The sequence below is a fragment of the Coregonus clupeaformis genome, chromosome 10 (assembly GCF_020615455.1).
Source record: "Coregonus clupeaformis isolate EN_2021a chromosome 10, ASM2061545v1, whole genome shotgun sequence".
In the NCBI taxonomy this organism is placed as follows: Eukaryota; Metazoa; Chordata; class Actinopteri; order Salmoniformes; family Salmonidae; genus Coregonus; species Coregonus clupeaformis.
Window position 1 is genome coordinate 50,737,317 of NC_059201.1, and position 24,695 is coordinate 50,762,011.

Here is a 24,695-nt window from a genome sequence, read left to right on the forward strand (position 1 = left end):
GGTGGAATACTTGACTGAAGACATTTTAGCTTTTCTTTTCTTTAATTAATTTGTAAAAATTCTAAAATGTTGAAACACCAGAGTGAGTCCATGCAACTTATTATTTTACATTTTTGTAATTTAGCAGACGCTCTTATCCAGAGCGACTTACAGTTAGTGAGTGCATACAAATGTTTACTCCTGAACTTATTTAGGCTTGCCATAAGAAAGGGGTTCAATACTTATTCAATACTTATTGACTCAAGACATTTTAGATTTTCTTTTTTTATTAATTTGTCAAAATTTCAAAAAACATAATTCCACTTTGACATTATGGGGTATTGTGTGTAGGCCTGTGACACAAAATATCAATTTAATCAATTTAAAATGCAGGCTGTAACACAACAACATTTAGAAAAAGTCAAAGGGTGTGAATACTTTCTGAAGGCTCTGTAGATAGATAGCTATTCTGCTGGTGCCAAAATTTGACAGGAGGGTGTAAGCAAATATAATAAAAATGTACCCTATTCATCTATGGCAAAGATACTTATATGTTTCCCCTTTCATCTGTGTCTGGTGTTAGCTAGTTACTGGCTAGCTAGGTCTTCAGCCAGCATGGTACAAAAGGGGGGAGGCGTCGTTCAAAATGCCAACGCAGCTGTCAAGTCAACACATCCGTCAGTGCTGCTGTGAACCGCATCACAAGAGACATGCCAAACGGGAGTTGTATAAAAAAACATATATCATGATGCAATTTGAATGTTGTTTCAGTTGCTTTGTGTATCACCACATTTGCTTAAGATCAGTTTACAACAAAACTGCTCACTGCATCCAAGTTGCTTGACATAGGCGTTTCAAAGAGCTGTCAGTCAAAGCGAGCTCATGAATATAAGCTCCCAGCCCACTCAGCCTGTCTTTAAACTTCCTGGTAGTTAGCCATGAGAGTAAAATTGATTTTCAGAATGACTTTTCAGGACCTTTAATACTAACTCAGTCACACTAATTCCCTCATACTAACCCCCTCATAGTAACTCATACAGCAACCAAACAAAGCCAGCTGGGTTTCTCCTTTGCTCACGTTCCCAAGAAGTCGTATTATTCTACATGACTACCGCCCGCCTATACTTCAAACAGTAAACATTACATGTGACGCGTCGAGCGTAGGAACTGGACGTTTCAACGTGGACCCAACACTAAAGGGCTATTTATACCCTACGGAGACTGACCCTACGGTGCGTAGCGCAGGGTCGCAATGTCGTTTTTCGTCACAAAACCAAACTCTGTGTAGTGTGCTCCAACATTCTATGTACTCTCGTGCCACATGAAAATTGTAACGCACCGTATAATTCCTTGAGTAGCCATGGAGGCAGTGTTGTGTCGTGGTCCTCTGTAGCTCAGCTGGTAGAGCACGGCGCTTGTAACGCCAAGGTAGTGGGTTCGATCCCCGGGACCACCCATACACAAAAAAAAAAAAAAAATGTATGCACGCACGACTGTAAGTCGCTTTGGATAAAAGCGTCTGCTAAATGGCATATTATTATTATTATTATTAAGCAATGAAGTTCGCTTGGTTCCTTTATCTGATCTATAGGCTATGCTTCAAAGTAAACTATTTTGCATTGATAAGTAAATATAATCTCAGCGACTGTTCAAACAATAAACCAAACAACATCGTAGCCTTATTAGAATCTCCACCAAAATGTATTTTGTTTAGAAGTAATAACTATTGATTCCAGGCTATTGGTAAAAACAGCTGCGAGATGTGCTTTCTCTCTGCGTCCAAAACATGACATTCTATTTTTAGCTGATATGGGAGTGAATACACTGAAGCAGCATATCAAATTGGAATAATGTTGTAGGTTACACTGGCCAGTATAAGAATATTTGCCAGGGCATATCATTGAATTATAAATCGGATTATTTCACATGGCGAACTTCAACATTGCTGTTTCGGTTTAGCTTGTCATTAAATAAGCAGCCTATTTTGCATTGATAACCAAATATAATCTCAGCGACTGTTCAAACAATAAACCAACCAACATTGTAGCCTTACTAGAATCCCCCCAAAATATATTTTGTTTAGAAGTGATAACATTATTCTAGGCTATTTGGAAACGTAAAAAACGATAGACATGCTTTTTTTTCTCTGTGACATTGTATTTTAAGCAGATATGGGAGCAAATACACTGAAGCGTCATATCAAATTGGGATACTGTTGTAGGTAAGTATAAGAATATGGGCATATTATTTAATTATAAATCGGATTATTTCACATGGCGATGTGGGAAGCGAAAAGGCTAGCTAGGGAAGACAAGAGAGACTCTTCTTTCGCTTTCACAACAAATGAGAAGACAAGAAAGCCTCTGTCACCCCCTTGTGAATGTTGCTATTTGGGAGTCTGGATTGGCGAGGTATCATTTTACCAAAAGGTGCATGTTGCTAAAAAGAAAATCTAACTCCCCCAGCGCGCGCATGCAAATAGGTCTACGAATGTTAAGTGTGTTGAAACCTTAACAGTTGGAACTTAATGTGTCATTACTCCCAACAACAACTTAAAACGTGCCCTATATACACGCCACACACTCACACAAAAGCCCAGCTAGTAAAGGGTAGCTCTATAGGAGGCCTGTTACATGTGGGAGAGGAGGAAGCAACCAATTACAGTGGTCACGGCTGGGGTGGGGGTGGGTTGGATGACTGTACTGCTGTTGCAGAGTGGGACAGAAAGCTAATGGACTATACCAACACGACTGCTTGGCGCTTGTACACAATCTGCCATTGTTGTAGCAGTGACTGGCCGGAGCTGAACATGAGCCTACATTACAATGCCCTCGGCTACTGTTCTAGGTTCAGCTCTTGTTGTGCAGCTCATAGTGGGATAGAGTTAGGAGAGATGCGGGAGGGCTGTTCCGAAGTCAGTTGTTAAGGGCACAAAGTAACCACTGTGTGCCAGTGAAGCTCTCCCTCAATGCTTTCTAATGAATCGCTGAAAGAATAGCTTGGTCTGAAATGAAAACAACCACCTACGCCTTTGGTGTTTCAGATCGGAAGGGACTGGATAGGTGTAAGAAGAGGTAAGCAAAATGGCCGAAGCTCCCCTAAGACCATTGAAAAAGACTAGGTGGAACCGCCACCATCACATTGCTGACTTACACTTATCCACTCAGTCAGATCTGAAAACACGGAAGAAGTGGGGGCTGGGGGAAGGGAATATGAATTTGTTTTCTTTCAACCGAGAAGGACTTCTGCTTTCTTTAGATCGTATCACGTTTATCCAAGTCCTCCAATTCTCTAGACCAAGTTGTTGAAAAATATGGCTCTTTTGCAACTTGTGGATAAAATCTTTACAGCCCTTAAAAATGAATACGCTCTTGGCATCTTTTAAGATTTATCCAAAGCGTTTGACATGGTTGATCATGAAATATTACTTTCTAAATTGCATTATTACGGTTTTCATAAATATACATATAATTGGCAGTGGTGGAAAAAGTACCCAATTGTCATACTTGAGTAAAAGAAAATATACCTTAATAGAAAATGACTCAAGTAAAAGTAAAAGTCACCCAGTAAAATTCTACTTGATTAAAAGTCTAAAAGTACTGGGTTAAAAATATACTTTACATTTACATTTTTTTTTACATTTTTGTCATTTAGCAGACGCTCTTATCCAGAGCGACTTACATTTAGTGAGTGCATACATTATATATTTTTTTTCATACTGGCCCCCCGTGGGAAACGAACCCACAACCCTGGCGTTGCAAACGCCATGCTCTACCAACTGAGCTACATCCCTGCCGGCCATTCCCTCCCCTACCCTGGACGACGCTGGGCCAATTGTGCACCGCCCCATGGGTCTCCCGGTCGCGGCCGGCTACGACAGAGACTGGATTCGAACCAGGATCTCTAGTGGCACAGCTAGCACTGCAATGCAGTGCCTTAGACCACTGCGCCACTCGGGAGTAACTTAACTATCAAAACTTAACTATCAAAAGTAAATGTAATTGCTAAAATATACTTAAGCATCAAAAGTCAGTCAAAGTGTTAATAATTTCAAATTCCTTATATTAAGCAAACCAGATGGCACCATTATTTTTTTTAATTTTTATGTATTTACGGATAGCCAGGGGCACACTCCAACATTCAGACATAATTTACAAACGAAGCATGTTTGTTTAGTTAGTCCACCAGGTCAGAGGCAGTAGGAATGACCAGGGATGTTCTGTTGATAAGTACGTGAATTGGTACTTTTGGGTGTCAAGGAAAATGTATGGAGTAAAAAGTACATTCTTTTCTTAAGTAAAAGTAATTAAAAACATAAATAGTAAAGTACAGATACCCAAAAAAATAACTTAAGTAGTACTTTAAAGTATTTTTACTTAAGTACTTTACACCAGTCTAGACCAGTGGTTCTCAAATTTGGTCCTGGGGACCAAAGGGGTGCACATTAGAGTTTTTGCCTTAACACTACACTGCTGATTCAAATCTTCAACTCATCATCAAGCTTTGATGATTTGAATCAGCTGTGTAGTGTTAAGGCAAAAACTCTAATGTGCACCCCTTTGGGTCCCCAGGACCAGGTTTGAGAACCACTGGTCTAGACTCTAGAGGTGAATGCACTGTATGTTGATTCTACAGGCCTCTAAACATGTCCACTTGGCAACTTGACTTCACCAATTCTCTCGTCGTCCCCTCTTTGGCAGAGGAAGTGTGATTGAGCAAAGCAGTGTGTTGGGGAGAAATTTGGCACCCCGACCGGGTTCAGATAATCTTATTACACGGTCTTGTACATAGCAACCAGGAACTGCACGTTCCACAACAAGAGTGGCAAGTCCAAGTGTTGCTGTGTGCAACGGACTTAATTAGGGGTGCTGCAGTCTACGCTGCAACTTATCAGTACGTTATCATCTGCTTATAAATGCTCTCGAGTCCCATCTGAGGTGATGGACTATAACATTAAGGCAATTTCCTTAGGATAGGATACATCTTTATTGTCCCTAAAGGGGAAATTGTCTTGGACACACAGTACTGCTGTAGGCTATAAAACATTAACACTATACATTACACACTTGACACATACATACTACAGGCCAACATTGCATGTTACCCCTGTCATGCGCATCATACGGATCTATCCTTAGTGGGTAACATAGAACGTTGGTCAGCAGTAGGCCTATCCCTTGAATTGATGATGCTACTGTCATATTGTGTGTCGAGAAAAAAAAGGGGGGTCACACTTCACATTACAGTGCTCTTATGACTCTGTGTACAGGGTAAACACTATTGTCATGACTTATTGTTACACTGTATGTAGGATTAGGATATGGTTTAGGGTAGGGCTAAGATTAGGTATAGTCTACAGTTGTAATACAGTAGAACAATGAGTAGGCCTTACACTCTGTTATACTGTACTTGCATGTATATTTACACAGGAATAAGAAGACTGTGGTGTAAAGTGTTAAACAACAAGGCTATTCTAATGTGGTTGAAGTGGTTTATTGGTCTAAACCTTTTCAAACAACTGGTCGCTATTACACCACTATTTACCATTACCGCATGTCAGAGGCATGAAGAATGAGCGAATGGGCTCGACAACGGGTGTTAGCCTATAGCCTACGCTCCAAAATGCGATGTGGTTCGACAAGAACATTGACATTTTGCCAAGGTAGAGATTAGTGGCTGAGACACGCAAGGACAGCAGTGGACGCATATATTCTGCCATAATGACAATTGGTGGTCCTCTGTAGCTCAGCTGGTAGAGCACGGCGCTTGTAACGCCAAGGTAGTGGGTTCGATCCCCGGGACCACCCATACACAAAAAATAATAATTATGCACGCATGACTGTAAGTCGCTTTGGATAAAAGCGTCTGCTAAATGGCATATTATTATTATTATTATTGCCATTACACTTTTTGGTGTTTTGTGTAACAGATGTCTCTTTCGATTCACCACTGTTTGGAGGCTGGAAATGTATTGTGAGTGTAACAATGTGTGCTGGAAGCCTATTAAAGGAGCACTTTGAAGTGATTGTTTGACAAGCGCACATAGGTGGTCCCATACTGGGAAGAAATGTATTCTACTTTCACCCCTGCTTATATGTCGCCTATTTCCAGGATAGTTTTATGCATACGGTGCACATTTGGATGAAAAACAACATGATTTGTTTCAAATATACACTACATATACAAAAGTATGTGGACAACCCTTCAAATTTGTGGATTCGGCCGTTTCAGCCGCATCCGTTGCTGACAGGTGTATAAAATCGAGCACAGCCATGCAATCTCCATAGGCAGTAGAATGGCCTTACTGAAGAGCTCAGTGACTTTCAACGTGGCACCGTCATAGGATGCCGCCTTTCCAACAAGTCAATTCGTCAAATTTCTGCCCTGCTTGAGCTGCCCCGGTCAACTGTAAGTGCTGTTATTGTGAAATGGAAACGTCTAGGAGCAACAACGGCTCAGCCGCAAAGTGGTAGGCCACACAAGCTCACAGAACGGGATCGCTGAGTGCTGAAGTGCGTAGCGCATACAAATATTTTGTCCTCGGTTGCAACACTCACTACCGAGTTCCAAACTGCCTCTGGAAGCAAAGTCAGCACAAGAACTGTTCGTCGGGAGCTTCATGAAATGAGTTTCCATGGCCGAGCAGCCGCACACATGCCTAAGATCACCATAAGCAATGCCAACATCGGCTGGAGTGGTGTAAAGCTCGCTGCCATTGGACTCTGGAGCAGTGGAAACGCGTTCTCTGGAGTGATGAATCACGCTTCATCATCTGGCAGTCCGACAGATGAATCTGGGTTTGGCGGATGTAAGGAAAACGCTATGTGCCTGAATGCATAGCGCCAACTGTAAATTTAGGTGGAGGAGGAATAATCTCGGGCTGTTTTTCATGGTTCGGGCTAGACCCCTTTGTTCCAGTGAAGGGAAATCGTAACACTATAGCATATAATGACATTCTAGACGATTCTGTGCTTCCAACTTTGTGGCAACCTTTTGGGGAAGGCCCTTTCCCATTTCAGCATGACAATGCCCCCGTGCACAAAGTGATGTCCATACAGAAATGATTTGTCGTGATCGGTGTAGAAGAACTTGACTGGCCTGCACAGAGCCCTGACCTCAACCCCATCGAACACCTTTGGGATGAATTGGAACGCCGACAGCGAGCCAGGCCTAATCGCCCAATATCAGTGCCCGACCTCACTAATGCTCTTGTGGCTGAATGGAAGCAAGTCCCCACAGCAATGTTCCAATGGAAAGAATTCCCAGAAGAGTGTAGGCTGTTATAGCAGCAAAGGGGGGACCAACTCCATATTAATGCCCATGATTTTGGAATGAGCAGGTGTCCACATACAGTGAGGGAAAAATGTATTTGATCCCCTGCTGATTTTGTACGTTTGCCCACTGACAAAGACAATCCGGACTATCCAAGTAAAGTGTGACCGATAAATTGTGACAGACTACTACTATTTTACATTACAGGAATTACGTTTAAGGCTTCTGTTACTAGACCATAAAACTATGTAAATAGGCCACTCTTGATGTCTCACATTACATTTTTTTCTGCGATTGAACATCTGCCATCTTTTTAATGGGTTCAATATGTAGGTTAAATCAAATATACCATACATGACCAAATATACATACCTGGTGGCCAACTACAAGAAACGTCTGACCTCTGTGATTGCCAACAAGGGTTTTGCCACCAAGTACTAAGTCATGTTTTGCAGAGGGGTCAAATACTTATTTCCCTCATTAAAATGCAAATCAATTTATAACATTTTTGACATACGTTTTTCTGGATTTTTTGGTTGTTATTCTCTCTCACTGTTCAATTAAACCTACCATTAAAACTATAGACTGATAATTTCTTTGTCAGTGGGCAAACGTACAAAATCAGCAGGGGATCAAATACTTTTTTCCCCTCACTGTACTTTTGGTCATGTATTGTATATTTAATTTAACCTACATATTGAACCCATTAAGAAGATGGCAGATGTTCAATCGCAGAAAAAATTTAATGTGAGACATCAAGAGTGGCCTATTTACATAGTTTTATGGTCTAGTAACAGAAGCCTAAAATGTAATTCCTGTAATGTAAAATAGTAGTAGTCTGTCACAATTTATCGGTCACACTTTACTTGGATAGTCCGGATTTTCCATCTGTAGATGCTCTAGAGATGGTCATACTATTAACAAACTATCTGTTGATAAGCAACTGCTTGCTATGGTTAGGTTTAGAATAAGGGTTAGAGTAAGGGTTAAAGTTAGGGTTAAGGTTAGGATAAGGGTTAAGGTTAGGGCTAGGGTTAGTAGATAGTTAGTTGAAATGTTATTGATAGTCTGTAGAGATAAAATACCAGGAAAATATTAAACCCTAGTCAGTAGAGTAGGGATCATCAACTAGAGTCAGCCGCGGGACGATTTTATTCGTGAGCGGATGGTCAGGGGGCCGGAACATTAATTACAAATAATTTGTAGACTGCAAATTGACCGCAAGAAGCGCAAACAAATATAATATTTGATTAAAGCATAATAATCTCAAATCTTGCTTACATTTGTATACGATCACATCTCTATTATGTGCGGGAATACTATGGAACAAATTTCCAAAATTATAATCACCCAAGAGAACTTTCTTCGGTTATAGTCACGGCCGTGTATATCCCCCCTCAAGCAAATACCATGACGGCCCTCAAAGAACTTCACTGGACTTTATGCAAACTGGAAACCACATATCCTGAGGCTGCATTTATTATAGCCAGGGATTTTAACAAAGCAAATTTGAGGACTAGTCTGCCGAAGTTCTATCAACATATCGACTGTAGTACTCGCACTGCTAAAATCCTCGACCATTGATATTCGAACTTCCGGGATGGTTATAAGGCCCTCCCCCGCCCTCCTTTCGGCAAATCTGACCATGACTCCATTTTGCTCCTCCCTTCCTATAGGCAGAAACTCAAACAGGAACTACCCGTGCTAAGGACTATTCAACGCTGGTCTGACCAATCAGAATCCACGCTTCAAGATTGTTTTGATCACGTGGACTGGGATATGTTCCGGGTAGCTTGCGAAAATAATTTAGACGAATACACTGAAACGGTGACTGAGTTTATCAGGAAGTGTATAGGTGATGTTGTGCCCACTGTGACTATTAAAACCTACCCTAACCAGAAACCGTGGATTGATGGCAGCATTTGCGCAAAACTGAAAGCGCGAACCAACGCATTTAACCATGGCAAGGTGACTGGGAATATGGCAGAATACAAACGGTGTAGCTACTCACTCCGCAAGGCAATAAAACTGGCAAAACATCAGTATAGAGACAAAGTGGAGTCGCAATTCAACGGCTCAGACACAAAACATACGTGGCAGGGTCTACAGACAATCACGGACTACAAAAAGAAAACCAGCCACATTGCCGACACCGACGTCTCGCTTCCAGACAAGCTAAACACCTTCTTCGCCCCCGCTTTGAGGATAACACAGTGCCACCGATGAGGCCCACAACCAAGGACTGTGGCCTCTCCTTCTCCGTGGCCGACGTGAGTAAGACATTTAAGCATGTTAACCGCCGCAAGGCTGCCGGCCCAGACGGCATCCATAGCCACATCCTCAGAGCATGCGCAGACCAGCTGGCTGGTGTGTTTACGGACATATTCAATCTCTCCCTTTCCCAGTATGCTGTTCCCACATGCTTCAAGATGGCCACCATTGTTCCTGTAGCCAAGAAAGCAAAGGTAACTGAACTAAATGACTATCGCCCCGTAGCACTCACCTCCGTCATTATGAAGTGCTTTGAGAGACTAGTCAAGGATCATATCACCTCTATCTTACCTGTCACCCTAGACCCACTTCAATTTGCTTACCGCCCCAATAGATCCACAGACGACGCAATTGCCATCACACTGCACACTGCCCTATCCCATCTGGACAAGAGGAATACCTATGTAAGAATTCTGTTCATTGACTATAGCTCAGCATTCAACACCATAGTACCCTCCAAGCTCATCATTAAGCTCGAGGCCCTGGGTCTGAACCCCTCCCTGTGCAACTGGGTCCTGGACTTCCTGACAGGCCGCCCCCAGGTGGTGAAGGTAGGAAAAAACATCTCCACTTCACTGATCCTCAACACTGGGGCCCCACAAGGGTGTGTGCTCAGCCCCCTCCTGTACTCTCTGTTCACCCATGACTGCGTGGCCAAGCACGCCTCCAACTCAATCATCAACTTTGCAGACGACACAACAGTAGTAGGCTTGATTACCAACAATGACGAGACCGCCTACAGGGAGGAGGTGAGGGCTCTGGGAGTGTGGTGCCAGGAAAAGAACCTCTCATTCAACGTCAACAAAACAAAAGGAGATGATCGTGGACTTAAGGAAACAGCAGAGGGTGCATCCCCCTATCCACATCGATGGGACCGCAGTGGAGAAGGTGGTAAGCTTCAAGTTCCTTGGCGTACACATCACTGACAAACTGAAATGGTCCACCCAAGCAGACAGTGTGGTGAAAAAGGCGCAACAGAGACTCATGAAGGACATAAACCACCCGAGCCACGGCCTGTTCACCCCGCTACCATCCAGAAGGCGAGGTCAGTACAGGTGCATCAAAGCTGGGACAGAGAGAATGACAAACAGCTTCTATCTCAAGGCCATCAGACTGTTAAATAGCCATCACTAGCACATTAGAGGCTTCTGCTGCCTATTGAAATCACTGGCCACTTTAAGAAATGGAACACTAGTCACTTTAATAATGTTTACATATCTTGCACTACTAATCTCATATTTATATACTGTATTCTATTCCATAATATTCTACTGTATCTTAGTCCATGCCGCTCTGTCATTGCTTGTCCATATATGTATATATTCTTAAATGCCATTCCTTACTAGATTTGTTTGTATTGGGTATATGTTGTGAAAATGTTACATATTACTTGTTAGATATTACTGCACTGTCGGAGCTAGAAGCAGAAGCATATTGCTACACCCGCAATAACATCTGCTAAACACATGTATGTGACAAATAAAATATGATTTGATGGTGTTTTTAGTATTTTATGCCCCCCCAATTTTTTTTTTTACAAATGATAAATATATATAGTGCAAATGTTGTACAAACTAGGTGTCGAAAGCTCTTAGACACAGAAAGACTCACAGTTGTAATTGCTGCCAAAGGTGCTTCTACAAATTATTGACTCAGGGGTGTGAATACTTAAACTACTGTTCAAAAGTTTGGGGTCACTTAGAAATGTCATTTTTTTCGAAAGAAAAGCATTTTTTTGTCCAGTAAAATAACATCAAATTGATCAGAAATACAGTGTAGACATTGTTAATGTTGTAAATGGCTATTGGAGCTGGAATATCTACATAGGCGTACAGAGGCCCATTATCAGCAACCATCAGTCCTTTGTTCCAATGGCACGTTGTGTTTGCTAATCCAAGTTTATCATTTTGAAAGGCTAATTGATCATTAAAAAACCTTTTTGCAATTATGTTAGCACAGCTGAAAACTGTTGTGCTGATTAAAGAAGCAATAAAACTGGCCTTCTTGAGATTAGTTGAGTATCTGGAGCATCAGCAATTGTGGGTTCGATTACAGGCTCAAAATGGCCAGAAACAAATAACTTTCTTCTGAAACGCGTCAGTCTATTCTTGTTCTGAGAAATGAAGGCTATTCCATGCGAGAAATTGCCAAGAAACTGAAGATCTCGTACAACGCTGTGTACTACTACATTCACAGAACAGTGCAAACTGGCTCTAACCAGAATAGAAAGAGCAGTGGGAGGCCCCGGTGCACAACTGCGCAAGAGGACAAATACATTAGAGTTTCTAGTTTGAGAAACAGGCGCCTCACAGGTCCTCAACTGGCAGCTTCATTAAATAGTACCCGTAAAACACCAGTCTCAACGTCAACAGTGAAGAGGTGACTACGGGATGCTGACCTTCTAGGCAGAGTTTCAAAGAAAAAGCCATATCTCAGACTGGCTGATAAAAATAAAATATTAAGATGGGCAAAAGAACACAGACACTGGACAGAGGAAGATTGGAAAAAAGTGTTATGGACAGACAAATTGAAGTTTGAGGTGTTCGGATCACAAAGAAGAACATTTGTGAGACGCAGACCAAATGAAAAGATGCTGGAGGAGTGCTTGATGCCATCTGTGAAGCATGGTGGAGGCAATGTGATGATCTGGGGGTGCTTTGGTGGTGGTAAAGTGGGAGATTTGTACAGGGTAAAAGGGATCTTGAAGAAGGAAGGCTATCACTCCATTTTGTAACGCCATGCCATACGCTGTGGACGGCGCTTGATTGGAGCCAATTTCCTCCTGCAACGGGACAATGACCCAAAGCACAGCTCCAAACTATGCAAGAACTATTTAGGGAAGAAGCATTTAGCTGGTATTATGTATATAATGGAGTGGCAGCACAGTCACCGGATCTCAATCCTATTGAGCTGTTGAGGGAGCAGCTTGACCGTATGGTACGTAAGAAGTGCCCATCAAGCCAATCCAACTTGTGGGAGGTGCTTCAGGAAGCATGGGGTGAAATCTCTTCAGATTACCTCAACAAATTGACAACTAGAATGCCAAAGGTCTGCAAGGCTGTAATTGCTGCAAATGGAGGATTCTTTGACAAAAGCAAAGTTTGAAGAACACAATTATTATTTATATTAAAAATCATTATTTCTAACCTTGTCAATGACTACATGTCCTATGCATTTTACTATATTTCCTATTCAAACTAATTTCATGTATGTTTTCATGGAAAACAAGGACATTTCGAAGTGACCCCACACTTTTGTACGGTAGTGTGTATATATATATATATATATATATATATATATATATATATATATATATATATATATATATATGTGGAGGTTCCTCTGAGGAGGAAGGTGAGGACCATCTTCCTCAGTGAATATCATAAAAATTGTAAAACATTAAAAAAAGTTATATTTTTTGGATAAAACTATACTAAATATATTCATATGACACCAAATAATAAATCTACAGTAGCCTCAACAGCACTCTGTAGGGTAGCACCATGGTGTAGCCGGAGGACAGCTAGCTTCCGTCCTCCTCTGGGTACATTGACTTCATTACAAAACCTAGGAGGCTAATCGTTGTCACCCCTTTCCATAGACTTACACAGTAATTATGACTAGGGCTGTTGCGGTGACCGTCATTACCGCCACACCGGCGGTCACGAGTCATGAGAGCAGTCAAATTCCACGTGACCGTTTAGTCACGGTAATTTGTTTTCTCCAACCTCTGATGCTGCTGATGGTCAGTAGTAGCCTACCAAACTTGCTAACTGCCTGGTACTCAGCACTCTATTGTCCCTATAATCACTCTGAGATCAATGAAAATGTATTTGAAAATCTAATCAAACACTTCATGAGAGCCCATGAGTTCATGTTGCGCAACATTTCAACAGGCTATACAATTGCACGAGAAAACTGTGTGATGGCCTCTACTAAAAAGAGGAGAATCAGCTTTCTATAGGCTAGGCCTACTATATTTATTTTTCAACATTCCTAATATTAAGCACATTGCTTATATTTACAACAGGAGTATAGCCTACCTGGCTGGCACGAAAATAAACCACGGGGAAATGCGTCCTCCATTTGTTATTTAAGTGCATAGATGACATGTATTTTTTCCCGCTGCCCCTGTTTTGATACAGGTGCACGATAATGGTCCATTCTAAATAAAAACAAATTTCACTCATATATTATTTAGTATATGTAAAAACAAGATTAAATCAAGAATAGTCTGATGGGTGACAATATTTGCCTATCATTGTGAATTATATATTATCACTTGTGAATGATGCCCAGCATAAGAAACAAGCAACTTTTTTTAATTATAGTCACACACCTCAGTTAGCCTTGCCCATAGGCCTCTATGTTTTAATACGGTTTGTAACACAACTAAAGTGGCCAAATAACTTCTTAAAATTAAGCACATTAATCCGCTTTACAAGGGGTGTAGAGCCTTATTGGCATACATACGCAGCGCGTGAGTTTCAAGTTTGGGGAAGATAATTTTCCCCATAAAAATGCACCTTTATAATAAAAGCATTACATGCATAATTGCATTTGCGGTCACTTTTGATAATGGTGTTTTCCGCTAATGGAACATTTGCGCTTATAGCCTACTACCATGTGCGCATTGCTGTGCTTATAATGTGAAGAAATAGCCTAATAGTTTATCAACATTTAAGCTAAAAGTTCTGATCTGTTGCGTTAGCCACATTGCGTAAAAAAAGTTTTTTAATGCTAGTGGTTGTATTAATTTGGGATCTATCGCATCCCACAACTGTCCCAGACTATGTTTGGAATATTTATTTCTCGCACAGAATAGGTCAACTTTTGTACTATGGGGGATAGTAGATTGACATAGGCTAGTGCTGTTGCTGTTCATTAGGCCTACTCATCTTGTTGGCTGACGAAAAGTAAATGTGGACAGTTCTTCCAATATCTTCAATATGCACCTCGGAATTGGATAAGGACGCGCGCAGTTGCGTCCCCGATGTGATTGTCTTCACTTGTAGCATGTGAGAAAGACCCGATCACGTGATGGAGAGCCATGTGAGTGAGAGGTGATTCGGAGTGGCAAGCACTGAGGGAGAAGGGCACAACGGCCACTAGTCGCAAAAGGCATGGATTTTATTAGGGTGCATTACAGCCACACAAAGGGGATGCCGCCGTGAAATTCTAGGCATTATCAAGTGCTTGTCAAATTGTGAATGATGTAGTGTGTATAGCCTGCGCAAAAAACAAAGCAGAGCTCATGCCTTTCAAGCAACTTTTTTCAAATCATCATTAGTCGCATCATGCAGCCTTACAATGTATTAAAAATCTAAACATATAGCCCAACGTTTGTAGAACAACTTAAGTTACATTAATAACTCTAAATTAAGCATATAGGAATACCTATTTCTTTTTTAACCGCTCAACACAGAATAGCCGCGAGTGCGCACTCCCTTAAATCGTTTGGAGAAAATATCCTTTCTATTTTATTCAGCTATGTTCAATTGCATTCTTCACACTATAAAATAATGCCAAGGAATTCTAAGTAAATCTTGTCTGCTAAATGAACTAGTGTAGCCCACAGCCATTTGGCATAGCCAGATTAGGACCTAACATACAGTGAGGGAAAAAGGTATTTGATCCCCTGCTGATTTTGTACGTTTACCCACTGACAAAGAAATGATCAATCTATAATTTTAATGGTAGGTTTATTTGAACAGTGAGAGACAGAATAACAAAACAAAAATCCAGAAAAACGCATGTCAAAAATGTTATAAATTGATTTGCATTTTAATGAGGGAAATAAGTATTTGACCCCCTCTCAATCAGAAAGATTTCTGGCTCCCAGGTGTCTTTTATACAGGTAACAAGTTGAGATTAGGAGCACACTCTTAAAGGGAGTGCTCCTAATCTCAGCTTGTTACCTGTATAAAAGACCCCTGTCCACAGAAGCAATCAATCAGATTCCAAACTCTCCACCATGGCCAAGAACAAAGAGCTCTCCAAGGATGTCAGGGACAAGATTGTAGACCTACACAAGGCTGGAATGGGCTACAAGACCATCGCCAAGCAGCTTGGTGAGAAGGTGACAACAGTTGGTGTGATTATTCGCAAATGGAAGAAACACAAAAGAACTGTCAATCTCCCTCGGCCTGGGGCTCCATGCAAGATCTCACCTCGTGGAGTTGCAATGATCATGAGAACGGTGAGGAATCAGCCCAGAACTACACAGGAGGATATTGTCAATGATCTCAAGGCAGCTGGGACCATAGTCACCAAGAAAACAATTGGTAACACACTACGCCGTGAAGGACTGAAATCCTGCAGCGCCCGCAAGGTCCCCCTGCTCAAGAAAGCACATATACAGGCCCGTCTGACGTTTGCCAATGAACGATTCAGAGGAGAACTGGGTGAAAGTGTTGTGGTCAGATGAGACCAAAATCGAGCTCTTTGGCATCAACTCAACTCGCCGTGTTTGGAGGAGGAGGAATGCTGCCTATGACCCCAAGAACACCATCCCCACCGTCAAACATGGAGGTGGAAACATTATGCTTTGGGGGTGTTTTTCTGCTAAGGGGACAGGACAACTTCACTGCATCAAAGGGACGATGGACGGGGCCATGTACTGTCAAATCTTGGGTGAGAACCTCCTTCCCTCAGCCAGGGCATTGAAAATGGGTTGTGGATGGGTATTCCAGCACGACAATGACCCAAAACACACGGCCAAGGCAAGAAAGGAGTGGCTCAAGAAGAAGCACATTAATGTCCTGAAGTGGCCTAGCCAGTCTCCAGACCTTAATCCCATAGAAAATCTGTGGAGGGAGCTGAAGGTTCGAGTTGCCAAACGTCAGTCTCGAAACCTTAATGACTTGGAGAAGCTCTGCAAAGAGGAGTGGCACAAAATCCCTCCTGAGATGTGTGCAAACCTGGTGGCCAACTACAAGAAACGTCTGACCTCTGTGATTGCCAACAAGGGTTTTGCCACCAAGTACTAAGTCATGTTTTGCAGAGGGGTCAAATACTTATTTCCTTCATTAAACTGCAAATCAATTTATAACATTTTTGACATGCGTTTTTCTGGATTTTTTTGTTGTTATTCAGTCTCTCACTGTTCAAATAAACCTACCATTAAAATTATAGACTGATCATGTCTTTGTCAGTGGACAAACGTACAAAATCAGCAGGGAATCAAATACTTTTTTACCTCACTGTAAGGACAACTTAAGAGTATGGTATTCTGTTCTTCTGAAATAGACTACATTTTCTTCATAGCATGCTTCTTTAGACCTGTCTAAAATAAATAATGGATTAATTGTGAATGTGTAGGCTATATTACATGGATTTATTACACTTTTTTAAATGTAGACGTTCCAAATGTCAGCATCAGTGGCTTGTAGGCTAGGAAACCGAACGAAACGGGGATAAACATACCTGAATTTGTCCAACAGAAACTCTTGTTTGCAACTGTTGGACTAGATGCAGGCAAGAGTGTGCAGGGCTGTATTGAATGTGTCACGGTCTGTCACCTCAAAGTTCTCTCCACCTGTGTGCACCTATGTTGTAAACTTTCATTCATAGGCTAGGCTGTAGCAACCTCATGATGAGTATAGGGAAAATTGGAGTATCATGTAGTAGCTGAAACCTATCGATGTTACAATGAACTGGGTGAATGGAATATGAATGACAGTCATTCAATATGCTGTAATAGAAATAAGGCCCTGCTCACGAGAAGAAGAAAAAATCCTCCTCCCTCATCTTAAACTGCACCGACCACCACTGACATATATATACATATTACAATTGCTTGGAAAACTGGGTGGGCAAAATTCAGCCCGCCATTTGGGGAACCCTGCTGTAGAGTACTAGCCTATCTATACATTTAGACAGATAACACATATTTGGAAATGTCCAGCTGAGATTAAATGCATGCATTTTATACAGATGTAGTATGGCTATGAATGCATGGATTTAAAGCAGATCAAATTAATTTACCTGAGATTTTGGCATGCCCTTGTTTGTAGATGGGGGATAAAGACTTGGCAACTCTCTTCTTAACCATAAAGATATCTTTAATCCTGAAAAAATAAGAAATTGGCATCATCAATTCAGACCTTGTTCCAGACAGTTTGGATGTTTGAATAATACACTTTTCATCTATTCTCTGTAAAGAAAGGAATGACAATTATTTGAGCAACATGCGTGCAATGGTTCGATTGTAAAGATTATTTTGGTAAACTGACAGCCTTGTAACGCTGCGTTTGTTTTGAGCTTGAGCCGCAGAATAGTTTCAGCTTTCACATTCCTTCTCTGGATGTGAGTTTCATACCTGCGTACAACTTTTTCCAAGACTAAATTGCCCTTAATCCGTTTGTCGTCGTCAATCTCTTGAAAAGAAATGTCTTTCCATGTTGACTTGTAGTATGAGATACTGTGTAATAACTGCGTTTTACAAATATCCGCATGTGATAGACTCGAAACGTCAAAACTATCACGCCCAAGGTTCTAAATGTTGGCTGGCGAGCTGATACTGATTGCTACCGTGGCTAGATGGCTGGTTAACCCTAAATTGCTGTATCAAGTTTAGGCGATATATCAACTATATTCAGACCGAACGCGACTTCAATGAACGAATATGGCTAGGAATACTGGTTACGATATTTACCTTGTTCGCATGCTCTACAAAAGGCGAATTCTATAGAATAGCTATGATAGACGAGAAATCCCCTGGCCAGACCCTAAATAGATGGCCATTACTTTTTGGTATGCCCCGCCCCCGCACTTCCACAAAATGGGATATTTTCCCCAAGCCTCTCCAATAACCAATCAAAGGTGCAATCTGCGTGTATCCCGTGTATCCCGTGTTTTGGTTGGTGACATCTTACACCAGCCCTGCTTTGCTTGGTCAAATCCAATGCTCGTAACGTGTGTGAGCGACTCCCCTTCCCCCAAACAAAGGGGTGTGTCATGACGTCAGAGGTAACGAAGAGGTAAACAACTTTGACCGCGTGAGGTTTAAAGCAACATTGTTTCATCGCAAGCACTGACACAGTGCTACAATAACATTGTAACAATATGATAATAGATGCGCTGAAAATGAAATTATATCATTATATACCACAAGTCTTTGCTACGCACTCTCCTTTGTTATGTGGCCACACAGGTGGCAGCGTTGTAATAAATTATCGAGTTACAGACAGGCTTTGAATTAAACATTGTAGCGACATATTCGCCGATAATTTCATGGTCTCGTAGTTTGTATTATTATTATTATTATTTTAATCTTCCTTAGCATTGTGCGTATGCGGAAGCGTGTGTGTGTGTGTGAGTGAGAGAGAAATAAATAATAGGAGAGAGTGAGAGAGAGGAGTCTGCGGTGTGCTGCGGATGGCGTGTCAGCTGCCTGAAGTAGCACAAACATGCTTTGTTGCTATGATTGTTATGTAATGTACTTGTGGATCAAACTATAGAGTACCATGATACTCCTTTATTTTCAGACACAGCCTGGGATACCCACTGAAGTATGGTTAGTGAGGTTAGCTACAAACATTCAAATTCAACATTGGTTCTGAGGATGCTTTATGCAAAAATCCAGCAATATTTTACATAGGTGGTTTCAGTTCGGTTCACATGCATGATCTATTGAAGGATTAGTGCATATTGTATGTTTTGTCAGTGACATACACGTTGTGTTGGAATTCATGCAGGATTGGGGGATGGGGGTTCGGGTGAAGGGCAGGGGTGTGTCGACAGTGTAAACATAGTACATGCGACAGAAATGATGGAGAGAGGGGCTCCATCCCGGCCCATACATCCCCTTCCAATCTAAACTCATAGTCCCTACAAAGTCACGGGAACGGCAGGGAATGGAATAGGGGGGTGCATATTGAATTAGGAATGTTGAAAATGTTGCCTTTCAATTAAACGTAATTACATGTATTAAACGCCTGGTCAATGTCCCAATAGTAATACATTGACGCTTTATTTCATGGCCTAATCAAACTGGTTTAATCTTTCTATTTTGGGGGCTATTTTATTTACCTATTCACATATTCTGTCAAATAAGCTAGTGCGTCTTCCTATTGTGTGTTTATAAATGCAATTCAATTTATCCAATTTATTTTAAGATGTATATTTCTAAAAATACGCAAATGCACTATGCTTGAAGCCAGTGGTAGGGTTTTTTCCTCCAAAGAGAACAAAATGCAGCGATATCTCCTTTCAAATCTACTCGTACCATGTTGTGTTTATCAAGCGTATATTGCAGTCTCATCCCCTCTCCACTTTTCCTTGGATCGATCCAGCCATCAGCACAAGGTTAGCACGATGCTGGGGGCCGCGCTCTGTCCCCTCCTCTTCCTCTCCCCCTTGCTGTTTCGGCACCACTGACTGAAGGTTCCACTTCCACCATTTTCTGCAACATAACACATTCCATTAGATTCCACAGCTTCAGCCGCACATCTGTGTGGTTTAAGTGACGGGACATCACGTCAATTCAAATCATACAATGGAATAACTATATCCATATATAGAATTTACCATATGCCACGTGCAAATGCCACCTAAACGCCAACCTGTACAAGTAGGCACTGTGTCCAGGCTTACCTATGAATGCATCATTTTTTACCTCATACAAAACCCTAGAAATACTGCATCTGGCATTGAGTGAGTGTGTTGATATATTGGGTTTTTTCTCATAACTAAGTGTGAGTGTTACGTTTAGAAGCCTTGGCCATGTGTAGTGGAGAGTTGATCCTTGTCCTGAGGCTTGGGTCGCCTTCAAACTGGCACCGGCTCGGGATCAAGCTGTTCTGTTAACAAGGATTTATTTGGCTCCATGACACCTCTGTCAGATCCATTTTCCGGCACGGCCATTTTGTGTCCTCAAATGCTCAGTCGATCACCCAGTAGCAAGGCTGGACGGTTTTCTTCTTATTTTAAAGCCCATTTAGGGGCTGATGCTGGAAAGTAACATAGGCACATTTTAGTAAGTAATTTTAATCTAGGAACTGAAAAATGAGTGTAAAAGCTTGATGGTGTAATGCATCTTATTATTCAATGTGTCAATGTTTTAATTGCATCTGTCCCTATTCAAATACATGTTGTAAATAAATACAGTAATAGGCCTATGGAGGTCATAATGTAACATAGTAATATAGAGTTATTCGTTAATATAGGACATGGCGAGTATGAGAATATAGGGCTCTGTGATGTGTTGAGTCTCGTCTCTATAGGTTTACCAATCATACAGAATTGTAAAGCTACAGTACAACCTCGGTCTTGAATTGAATGTTGTCAAACTCTCAGAAGAGGGGAATAATTATTACATTGATGAACTGTATGAATTAAAGATCTCTATCCTCCTCAGCACGAACATGTATATGTATTCATTGATCTGTCAACACTTCCAAAAAAGATTAGCACATTACTAGGTATCTCTCTAGGGTAATATCATTATGATATATGGATATCTTTCTGGGAAAAATATTTAATATGTGACATAGTGTATCGTCACGTGTTCTCTAGTTTCATAGCAGAATGGTAAACACATACTCTGTGTAGAAAACATTAGGAACACCTGCTCTTTCCATGACAAAGACTGGACAGGTTTATCCAGGTGAAAGCTATGATCCCTTATTGATGTCACTTCTTAAGTCCACTTCAATCAGTGTAGATGAAGGGGAGGAGATAGGTTAAAGAATACTTTTTAAGCCTTGAGACAATTGAGAGGGTGAATGGGCAAGACAAAAGATTTAAGTACTTTTGAACGGGGTACGGTAATAGGTGCCAGGTGCACCGGTTTGAGTGTGTCAAGAACTGCAATGCTTCTGGGTTTTTCACGCTCAAGAGTTTCCCATGTGTATTAAGAATGGTCCACCACCCAAAGGACATCCAGCCAACTGAACAGAAATATAAACGCAACATGCAACCATTTCATTGATTTTACAGTTCAAATGAAGAAATCAGTCAATTTAAATACATTCATTAGGCCCTAATCTATGGATTTCACATGACTGGGAGTACAGATATGTGTCACGATCGTCTGAGGAAGCGGACCAATACGCAGCGCGTTGAGTGAACATGATGACTTTATTTAATCAAAGCAACCACGAAAACAAATAAACGAATGACGATAGTGAAGTCCACAGTGACAAATGACTGTACATGGAACAAAAACCCACACCCACACAGTGAAACCACAACAGTTTAAATATGGCTCCCAATCAGAGATAACGAGCCGACAGCTGACACTCGTTACCTCCGATTGGGAGTCACATGACTAATCACCAAACATGAAATGAACAACTAGAAACCAACATAGAAATACACCCAAAAGAAAATGAACAACCCTGGCTCAATACTCAAAGTCCATGGAGCCAGAGTGTCACAGTACCCCCCCCTAAAGGTGCGAACTCCGGGCGCACCAACATACAGTCTAGGGGAGGGTCTGGGTGGGCGTCTGTCCATGGTGGCGGCTCTGGCACTGGTCGTGGTCCCCACCCCACCATAGTCACTACCCGCTTACGTAGCCTCCTCCAAATGACCACCCCCCAACTAAACCCCACAGGATTAAGGGACAGCACTGGACTAAGAGGCATCACCGGACTCAGGGGCAGCACCGGACTAAGGGGCAGCACCGGGCTAAGGGGCAGCACCGGGCTAAGGGGCAGCACCGGACTAAGGGGCAGCACCGGACTGAATGGCGGATCCTGGCTGGCTGGCTCTGGCGGATCCTGGCTGGACGGCTCTGGCGGATCCTTGCTGGACGGCTCTGGCGGATCCTGGCTGGACGGCTCTGGCGGATCCTGGCTGGACGGCTCATGGCTGGCTGACGGATCTGGCTGCTCATGGCTGGCTGACGGATCTGGCTGCTCATGGCTGGCTGACGGACCTGGCTGCTCATGGCTGGCTGACGGATCTGGCTGCTCATGGCTGGCTGACGGATCTGGCTGATCCTGTCTGGCGGAAGGCTCTGGCTGATCCTGTCTGGCGGAAGGCTCTGGCTGATCCTGTCTGGCGGAAGGCTCTGGCTGATCCTGTCTGGCGGAAGGCTCTGGCTGATCCTGTCTGGCGGAAGGCTCTGGCTGATCCTGTCTGGCGGAAGGCTCTAGCGGCTCCTGTCTGGCGGAAGGCTCTAGCGGCTCCGGTCTGGCGGACGGCTCTGAAGGCTCATGGCAGACGGGCGGCTTTGCAGGTTCAGTACAGGCGGGCGGCTTTAGCGCCGTTGGGCAGACGGGCAGTTCAAGCGCCGTTGGGCAGACGGGCAGTTCAGGCGCCGTTGGGCAGACGGGCAGTCCAGGTGCCGTTGGGCAGACGGGCAGTTCAGGCGCCGTTGGGCAGACGGGCAGTTCAGGCGCCGTTGGGCAGACGGGCAGTTCAGGCGCCGTTGGGCAGACGGCAGACTCTGGCCGTCTGAGGCGCACCTTAGGCCTGGCGCGTAGTGCCGGAACTGGAGGTACCGGGCTGAGGACACGCATCTCAGGGCTAGTGCGGGGAGAAGGAACAGGCCGGACCGGGCTGGCGACGCGCACCGTAGACTTGGTGCGGGTGGCAGGAACAGGCCGGACCGGGCTGGCGGCGCGCACCGTCGACTTGGTGCGGGGTGGCAGGAACAGGCCGGGTCGGGCGGCGACGCGCACCGTAGACTTGGTGCGGGTGGCAGGAACAGGCCGGGTCGGGCTGGCGACGCGCACCGTAGACTTGGTGCGGGTGGCAGGAACAGGCCGGACCGGGCTGGCGACGCGCACCGTATCCCTGGTGCGAGTGGCCGGAACAGGCCGGGTCGGGCTGGCGACGCGCACCGTATCCCTGGTGCGAGTGGCCGGAACAGGCCGGGCCGGGCTGTCGACGCACACCGTATCCTTGGTGCGTGGAGCAGGAACAGGCCGGGCAGGGCTGTCGACGCACACCGTATCCTTGGTGCGTGGAGCAGGAACAGGCCGGGCAGGGCTGTCGACGCACACCGTATCCTCTGTGCGTGGAGCAGGAACAGGCCGGGCTGGGCTGGCGACGCACACCGTAGGTTCTGTGCGTGGAGCAGGAACAGGCCGGGCTGGGCTGGCGACGCACACCGTAGGTTCTGTGCGTGGAGCAGGAACAGGCCGGGCTGGGCTGGCGACGCACACCGTGGGCTTGGTGCGTGGAGCAGGAACAGGCCGGGCAGGGCTGTCGACGCACACCGTATCCTTGGTGCGTGGAGCAGGAACAGGCCGGGCAGGGCTGTCGACGCACACCGTATTCTTGGTGCGTGGAGCAGGAACAGGCCGGGCTGGGCTGGCGACGCACACCGTAGGTTCTGTGCGTGGAGCAGGAACAGGCCGGGCTGGGCTGGCGACGCACACCGTGGGCTTGATGCGTGGAGTAGGAACAGGCCGGTCCGTACTGGGAACACACACCACTGGCTTTAACTGGGGATCAGGAACGGGCCGGACCGGACTGGTAACACACATCTGTCTCTCACGCCGTGCCGCAACAACTTCCCTTCCTCTACTCGCCAATGGCTCCCGTAATCCGATAGCCTTCTCTCCACGTCTCCCTGTAGCAGCCTCCTGCTGCCCAGCCGCCCTAAGCCATGTGCCCCCCCCCCAAAAAACTTTTTGGGGTTGCCTCTCGTCCTTCCAACGATGATGGCCCTGCTGACGCCGTTGCTCCTCTCTCGCCAGGGCCTTGATCTTCCCCCAAGGTCCCTTGCCCCCGAGCATGTCCTCCCAGGACCACGATTTGCCCACCTGGGCCATCGCCAGCCTCTCGATCTCCTTACCAGGCGCTTCCTCCCATGTCCAGCTGTCTTGCTCCTGGACACGCTGCTTGGTCCTTCTATGGTGGGTTTTTCTGTCACGATCGTCTGAAGAAAGCGGACCAATACGCAGCGCGTTGAGTGAACATGATGACTTTATTTAATCAAAGCAACCACGAAAACAAATAAACGAATGACGATAGTGAAGTCCACAGTGACAAATGACTGTACATGGAACAAAAACCCACACCCACACAGTGAAACCACAACAGTTTAAATATGGCTCCCAATCAGAGATAACGAGCCGACAGCTGACACTCGTTACCTCCGATTGGGAGTCACATGACTAATCACCAAACATGAAATGAACAACTAGAAACCAACATAGAAATACACCCAAAAGAAAATGAACAACCCTGGCTCAATACTCAAAGTCCATGGAGCC

The 24,695-nt window shown here is 43.8% G+C and overlaps 1 protein-coding gene across 4 annotated transcripts in view; it reads right to left on the bottom strand.

Annotated features, from left to right (window-relative positions):
• LOC121575539 (vitamin D3 receptor B) overlaps window positions 1-19,837 on the bottom strand; it is a 102,040-nt gene extending 82,203 nt beyond the window's left edge. For 2 of the 4 annotated variants that reach the window (XR_006002350.2, XM_041888702.2), the window contains exons 1-2: window positions 18,179-18,282; window positions 17,509-17,591 (exon numbers count right to left, since the gene is read on the bottom strand). Coding sequence is in view for 3 of the 4 variants with exons in the window: in XM_041888702.2 (XP_041744636.1) it covers window positions 17,509-17,591; window positions 18,179-18,189 (94 nt within the window). In the remaining variant the exon portion in view is untranslated. Of the gene's footprint in view, window positions 1-17,508; window positions 17,592-17,842; window positions 18,283-19,750 lie in introns of those variants that run through there. The other 2 variants (XM_041888704.2, XM_041888703.2) reach the window with 2 other exon arrangements.
• Window positions 19,838-24,695: the final 4,858 nt, after the last annotated feature.